General features: G+C 31.1%; 1 protein-coding gene across 3 annotated transcripts; it reads left to right on the top strand.

Moving 5' to 3' along the window:
* Window positions 1–383: 383 nt before the first annotated feature.
* Window positions 384–6,064, top strand: LOC126870869 (protein cramped). Of its 3 annotated transcripts, none has more exons than XR_007691460.1 (13): window positions 384–438; window positions 787–872; window positions 1,196–1,258; window positions 1,365–1,750; window positions 1,878–2,141; window positions 2,208–2,411; window positions 2,492–2,682; window positions 2,781–3,275; window positions 3,359–3,664; window positions 3,751–4,080; window positions 4,159–4,269; window positions 4,343–5,155; window positions 5,862–6,064. XR_007691460.1 is itself a non-coding variant. In XM_050628973.1 (11 exons), the coding sequence occupies exons 3-11, from the start codon at window positions 1,546–1,548 to the stop codon at window positions 4,445–4,447; spliced, it is 2,211 nt and encodes a 736-aa protein (XP_050484930.1). In that variant the 5' UTR covers window positions 717–872; window positions 1,196–1,258; window positions 1,365–1,545; the 3' UTR covers window positions 4,448–4,673. The 3 variants fall into 3 exon arrangements, 1 of the variants encoding a protein (XP_050484930.1); XR_007691461.1 differs by having other exon boundaries at window positions 4,343–5,234; XM_050628973.1 differs by lacking the exons at window positions 384–438; window positions 5,862–6,064 and having other exon boundaries at window positions 717–872; window positions 4,343–4,673.
* The last annotated feature ends 1,886 nt before the right edge of the window (window positions 6,065–7,950 follow it).

Genomic DNA, 7,950 nt, shown 5'->3' with positions numbered 1-7,950 from the left:
CAGTTGCTACGAGTCAAATTAAAAACCGTGTAGCTTTTGGCTCGTTGTCACCTTTGACGTAGACCCGCAATAGTGAATATAACCAAGGTTACAGTTATCAAAACCGGGATAGCAATGGAATTTGTCGAGTGCATAACACGCGTGACCGATTATGATGTTACAGCGGGCTTAGTAACTGAGTGATACACTGTCGTTATTTGCCCCATCAAGGCGTCGGTCAACGTCCGAGATCTCTTTAAAATAAATCAATTGATTTATTAATTAAGTACACTACGCTCCTCTGCTCTGTGCCTCGGGTTTTCCTATCAAGGCCACCGTCCACGAACAACATCATGGAAAATCGTTCATTTAGATTGGACACAGCAATGCACTTTTCTGCACGCAAAAAACTGAAAAATTCAATTGGTCCCGTGTGCGGTTATTCGCGTGATTTTATTGGTTAGACGTTGCACTTATGATACGAATTATTCCCAGCGCCAGCGCAGCGCGAAAATCATTTGTAAAATGTCTCTGACCAAAACGAGATGATTTATATGATATTAGCGATATTAATGGGCGTTTCAATCTCGATTTCGAATATTTTCGTAGCGATTCGATATTTTTTTAATACTGTCGAAATTCGAATTTCTTCGAATAACTGATTTGATATTTCAAATACTTGAATCTTGATAAGTCTTGTGAATCTCGATAGGATTCGTAATCTTCATAAAAGAATGAATGTCTTATATGTCATACTTTATATCTTATATGTTATATATTATATATTTTATATATATTATGTTTTAGATCTTAAATGACTGTCAAGTTTTTTAAAAGTTTTAAGTACCGAGTCATGTCTAAAGCAATTCAAATTTTTCATTACATGCAAATATGTAAGTACTTACATATTGTCAATACATGACAAGACAAATTTTTCGAAGTTCTCCCGACACGAGTTGATTAATTATTTTAATTAAATATAATTCTTTCGATGATTTTACTATATATATCTTTATAACAATGTAGTTAAATATTTATTAACTTTTAGATGTTAAGTACAGTAGATTTAAATATCCAATTTGCTCGAAAACTCGCTTAGAATTGTGTAGTTTGGAAGTAAGCACAGTGTGTGCATCTATCGTGTTTGTTGAGCTAAATATCGTTAGATTTTCATAATTACGTAATTTTTGCAATTACATTGCGTTTATGTTTACAGAAAAATTAAATCCTTCTTAATCACATTAATCAGCGTCGGAAAAGCTCGTGTTTACGTTCGAGCGTAAGTACGAAGATAATTACGTTTTAACGTGATTTAAACACATTAATAAATCACCATTACGTTTGTTTCTCGATAGCCTAATTATGTTAAAATACAATTTTTATAGAATTTCTCGACGGAGTTATGTTATTAACATCATAAATCGAAACGGAAATATTTTCGTCCGTAAATCTACTTCGATTTACCGATGTGCTACCTGTTCTAATGAGTTGTAAAATTCGTACTATCTAAGCGCCTCGAAACTGGTTAAGGTTGTTACCTAAAATTTGTCTCGTGAGAACGTTAAAATGGAAAATAACGCGAAAAATGAAGATTGTGAAATTCAGGGGATTAATATAGTGAGCAAGAAAGAAGACAGTTCATCCCAAACTGTACAAAATTCTTCAGACGCAAAAGTTCCCGTGGATTCTAAGAATACTCAAGTTCGTGTCGTCCGAGGAACAAAAAAGATAAAATTAGACGTTGGTGATGGTAATAACTTGGAAAAAAAAGGTTCGTATTTGTATAATCAATTGATCATATAAATATAGTAATCGAAAGAAATATTAACAACTGTATAACTTCTTAATTAAACTCCAATATGTTATATAGTTACAAAGATTTGTTTGTAATTTAATAGATTCCAAGGATGAAGAAAACAATACAGAGGTGAAAGTAAAATCTTTGAAAAGATCTTGTGAATTATGGTCCATGGAGGATAAAAATACCTTTTTCAAAGCTTTAAACGAGTATGGAAAAGACTTTGATGCTTTACAAAGTTATTTCTTGAGTCAGGGAAAGAAAAAAGGTTTACCAGATGTTGTGATAAAAAATAAGGAACAGATTAGGCATTTTTATTACAGAACTTGGCTAAAAATATCGAAGCACCTAAAATTTTCAGAAGGTAATTGTTTAATGTATTTTTACACTTTAGTTTTTATTTTAATAATATAATTGTTTTGTTGTACAGATGTAAAAAAAACTTCGCAGGAATTGTATGGATTAATTAATTATGGTGAACTTAGAAGAAAGTTACCACGAATATATGAAAAGGTACAGTTGAAATTAAATGAGTTGGTTTATTGGGGTTCAACACAAGTCAGACTTAGAGGAAGAACTATGAGAATTAAAACACCTATATGTAGAGCACTGAGAAAACTGAATCAACTAGAAGGTATACTTAATCAATAAAATGTAAAATATAGTTCATGGAATTTAATAATATTTCATATAACAATTATAATATTTCTATAGATTGGCAAGAAGAAATTAAACTTCCCCCTAGGATAACAATAGAATTAAGGCCCCGTAATAATATGGCATGGTGGCAAGTGCAAGCATCTTCGATGAATCCAAGAGTACGCACTCTATTACCTATACAGAGACGTTTGTCTAGTTTATTAATATTTCTGCAACAAAGATGGAGACCTGCAAAGTATAACACAGTATCCTTACTTCAAAATAGATTACCAATATTAATGTATCTTGCTTTGTATCGAATAAGAAAAAGAGTATTGAGAAAATTCCTATACATTTAATGTAGTTCCCCAATTTAGAAAATGCAGTTGCTAATGAAATGAAAGATAATCGGTTATTACGAGTAGCACCACCTGAAGGGAGCAAAATTGCTTTGCCAATGGTGAACCTTGGAGAGTATCTAACCAGCAACAGTGTCAGTTTAAATTCTTATGAAAAACGTCTAGGATTGAAAAGTTCCAGAATGGACCTATTAGGCTCAGAACAATACATAAAAGGAGTTGGAAAGAAAGGAATTAAGAAAAACAAAGTAGACAAAAAATGCATGAGCCGTACAGAGGATAACTGTACCATGCCGGACAATAATAGTGATATAGATGCAATAGAATCTAGCAGTAATGTTGCAGAAAGGCCGTCGACTGTTAGTAACACCGAAAAAGCTAATCCAGAGCAAAAAACAGAATTTAACAGATTTCCGGGAAGGGAAACTATTGAAAGAATTCGGAAGGGATGGAACATCGAGGAAGCAAACACCATTACTGTGGGGGACCTCTTTTTGATGGTACACGTGTTAACTTTTATCCGAGTTAGCTTTAAATAAAAGTTGAATACTCCGAGTTATCCTACATTTTTAAAATTTTTCAGTTTGGTCGCGAATCGAAAGTTACGCTGGAATATTGGTGGGACTGGAATCATCGGGAACAACACGTTGTAGAGTCTACATCAACAACTTTACGCGATGATAATTTGTGTCTTACCTTGCAAAAGCTATTATCTATAGCAAAACATAGTTATGGCACGAGTAAAGTATATGATAATACTTCTGGAAGTAATGAAACTGTGATTTCCTCTCGAATACTTTCGACGAAAGCATCGACCTTTAAAAGACCTTTAATTCCACAAACTTATCAAAAGATTGGAACACCAGATGCTTTCAAAACGCAGTTAGATGTTCGTTATCGTTTCAAATTCAATATTTCTTTAAGGAATTCAAAAACATTTATTATAAAAATGTGATTTTGTTTTTTTAAATGCAGAAGTTTACAACACGTTTCAGTAAACGAGGTAGAACCGTGCGGCAAAAAAGTCTTATTGTACAAAGAGTATTGCCAATAATATCTACTACAAGCAATGCACCAGAAGACGTAACTTCTAATAATCAAGAAGCAAATAAAATAAATGACCCTCCTATAAATAATGATGATCAACAAAATGATAAATCGCCATCCATAATTATAAATGTACCACAGGAAAAAAATTTTTTGGATGAACTTGAAGCAGCAAGAGTTCCGAAACCTACGAATTCCATTATAACAAGTGCAACGCAAATACTTAAAGAGGGAGAACATCAATGGTTGAATAGTGAGGTAAATTTCTAAGGTTGATTTCTAGAATTTTAAGCAAGAAATATTTTTTCTTTTACTAATATTGAAATTAAATTACAGGTAGCAGATTTTTCATTAAGTAGTTTCCTAGGTCAATTAGAGTCCCCCATGAAAATCTCACAGAGAAGTCAAAATGAAAATAATATAGAAGATAGTCGACCATCGTCCGATGTAAGTATATATAATAAAATTTAAAAAAGATTGATCTATTAATATTTTAATCTATATTAAGAATGTATTACAGGTCGTTTCACATATGCAATGCTTGATGGGAGAGAGTAGCGTTGATTATATGGCGAAATTTGCAAACCTTGCATCGCAGATAGCATCTGACGATAACAAAAAATAAAAGTATAAATAATTGACTAGTTTTGCACTAATTTTCATATGAGCAACTATCTAAAATTATGTAAATGTGATGATACATGGGAGCATGTAATGATATTTAGACTGATTAATTTATCTCTTTGATATTGGCTTTTACAGTCGACTGTTATAATAATACTAATACTAATAATAATGATAACGAAAATAATAATATATGGAAAATAAAGTAATTCATATGCATATACAAACTTCCTGTATGATTTCACTTTTCTATGATTAGCAATTTATAAAGTATGTATTATATATATATTATTTAACACTTTGTTCAGCATAAAATGCTTAGGCATATCTATTCTGAATATTCATTAATTTTTTATTGTATTTTTTTCTATGATACAGGATGCAAAATTAATTTATATAGCAAGTTCAAGTTCTTAATCTTGCATCAATAATTCATGAATGTTCATAAATATTTCATCCTACGTTTGATGCTAAAGGTTTATTGAAAACTGCACAAATGCGGGAGGAATACGTTTATAGGTGATATTTAGTATCCTTATTTAACCCACAAAGATGACGCGTCATCTGTTTATGGAATCATTTAGGCTAGTTCTCGTGTATGACTATCACTATTGCGTTGCAATCTCATGTAACTAATTAAGTATGTTGAAAGAAAAAAAACAAATCCCCGTTTATAACTTCCTTAACTAAAAGAAGTAACAAAATCCAGGTATATATAAACTCCTCCTATTTTTCTCGTATCATAAGTTCCACTAATTACGTATATATAGAATGTGAGAAAGATGAATGTGAGTACTTACATACTATTGGAATTTGTTTAACACCGCCTATTATTACGAACGGACAGCGTTAACCTTATACAGATTTTCCATTATTAGAAGTACTTTGAAATACTTAAAAATTTTTTTAATATAAATTTCCTTAACGAAAACAATATCCGCGAGTACTTACAACTTGCATTACAGAACTATGATCAAACACTGTCTAAGCTTATGACTTAACAATGGAAAAAGAATCTTTATCTGATGATGATGTAGGAAATAACGGTCATTATAATACTACTACAATCATTGTGATATTCTGAAATATGTACGAAAACGCTCACCAGCTGTATATTTGAATACCAAAATTTTAATTAAAGATTAAAGAGAAAGAATAGAGTATAGATCTATTATGATTGTTTATTAAAGCAATTTTTGATTAAATTGAGCATGCTTGAAAATATTGCAAATACGCGCCTAGGACATGATAGGAACGATAATGAGCCGAACACCCCAAGGAGACACATATTCTTGGAAACGAAGCCTATAGTGTTTTCGACGGCGTATTGCGAAACAGACATTGTGAATGATTCATAGTGCCCGCGTCCACGTGATCTTATGCGCACGCACCTATCAAGTATTTGTTATTTGCAGATGTGATTTTCCCTGGACGTAAGCACCTTCTTTGAGTGAACTGAACTGGTTTCACTCATCTCATCGATCACAGAAGAATAAATCGTTAACTATCTATGCTTTCTTTCCAGAAAAAAATGTAACATACAATTACACATAAAAATTCGCACACAAATAATATTTGTTATCTTTTCCTTTAAAGTCATAAACATAATTATATGAATGATTGGTATTGATAAACTTTAATTTTAAAAACGAGTTTAACCCAACTGAATTTCCTATTGGTTTTTCTTTTATCTTTTTTTTGTCGTACAACGTACGACAACATACGTAATATTTTTTATTTTGGAACTTGCACGTAGTCAATGACGTTAGTTAAGTACTTTTGATTTTTATCGACGTTAAAAAATTATGAACCTGTTTGACAGTCCGGAATGACCTTTCCCGTTTCAAAACACATTCAATTACGCAGAAGTACGAGTTATTACGCTCTACAGATTAAAAAGTTTACTATAAGACGTGAAAAAAAAAGAAAGAGAAACGATCATGTTTGGCTTTCAATCTTCTTTGTCCTTTTCATTGCGTGTATTTACGTCTATTGAATTACTGTAATTGTCATTGATATATGTTTTGTTTACTAAACGTAGCATTTGTTTAAGCCAATTTGCATTTTCATATCAAGTACAGATAATTATAAATATACATATTCAACATCATTTATATTCAAAGTCGAATAATGCATAAAGTTCACGTGTTTTCTTATAAAATTTCTTTTCGTGACAAAAACTTTGGAAAATGTTTTTATTCGCAATGATTGATCATATTGGGACGTTTGTACTTTTGTATGTTTGTTTTGTATGTTAAATTTGTAATTCAGAATAGGTATAATATATCGATATACATAAATATATTATTTAACGTTGGACTGTTTGGTGAATTTTTCGTATAATGATAACAAAAATTTTATATTTACAGGGCAGTGAGTATTTTCATTGAATTTGATATCTTAATACCTTCAAAAGATATTAATTTAACAGGACGTGAACTTTCGATAAGTGTTCACATATCGATGCTATTAAATATTTCCCAGTTGTGATCGTATGTATTGTACATGACTTGAAATTTGCATACAACTACTATATTCAAACAAGTAGATTATTTCTTTTTCGACATCCAATCATTTCTGATCCTAATATTTCGATAAATGGATGGACGACAGAATTTTTGCGTTTGCCGGTTAAGGATAACCATTAACGTGTAATATAATCATTTATAATTTTATTTTGTGATTTTATATAAACGCGGTGCGATGCATTACGATCTTCAATGAATCCTGCGCAAAAGCTAATCGCATAGAATTTCTACATATTTAATGAGATTGCATCAAAGTATAAAAACAACAATCAATTTTATTTTAATAAATAATCTTACTCTTAAAAGACTTCGTTCAGACGATTTCAATGACAATTCTAATACAATCTCATTCGACAATAAACGAAGGGGCAAAAGAACGAGAGATGCCCAAAATATTGACCATTTATATCAATACAATATTGCAACAGATGTAAATTTGAAATATTTGAAAATCTTCCGTTTATAAAGAAATGATTATTTATGTTATCTTTACGTGTCATGGACTTCTTCGTAATATAATAATTAAAAAATAATTGTAAAATTTTTAAATATCCAAGCTTTGTAAGTGACCTTACATCTCATTTCTAAAAATAACAAAGATTATCAAAGGATTATTGGGACACCTTATAGGTCTTCCTGATGTTAATCAACATCTATCTGGATAGTGGAGCAAACCGAGATACACAAAAACTGTAACCTAGTAAATGTGATCAGGGATGCTTTAACCTGGACAACCAACGAAACGACCATTTCTTATATTTCAGCAACAACTGCGAAGTAAGTATATACGTGTGTAGTATAAGTATATACCAACATCGACAAGATCGCAGTTTAATAAAATTATTAGAATTTAAAGAAGGACTTTACCAAGTAATACAAAGGATGGGAATCTCTGAGACCTTAGAAATTATATTCAGGTTTTCCTTAAGAAAATTCCATTTGTTATTCCGATTGAGTCTTTATCACAATTCTTATG

This window comes from Bombus huntii, chromosome 11 (genome assembly GCF_024542735.1).
Source record: "Bombus huntii isolate Logan2020A chromosome 11, iyBomHunt1.1, whole genome shotgun sequence".
NCBI classification, from domain to species: Eukaryota; Metazoa; Arthropoda; class Insecta; order Hymenoptera; family Apidae; genus Bombus; species Bombus huntii.
Note: the sequence above shows the minus strand (reverse complement) of the source record. Positions and strands in the feature narration are given on the sequence as shown.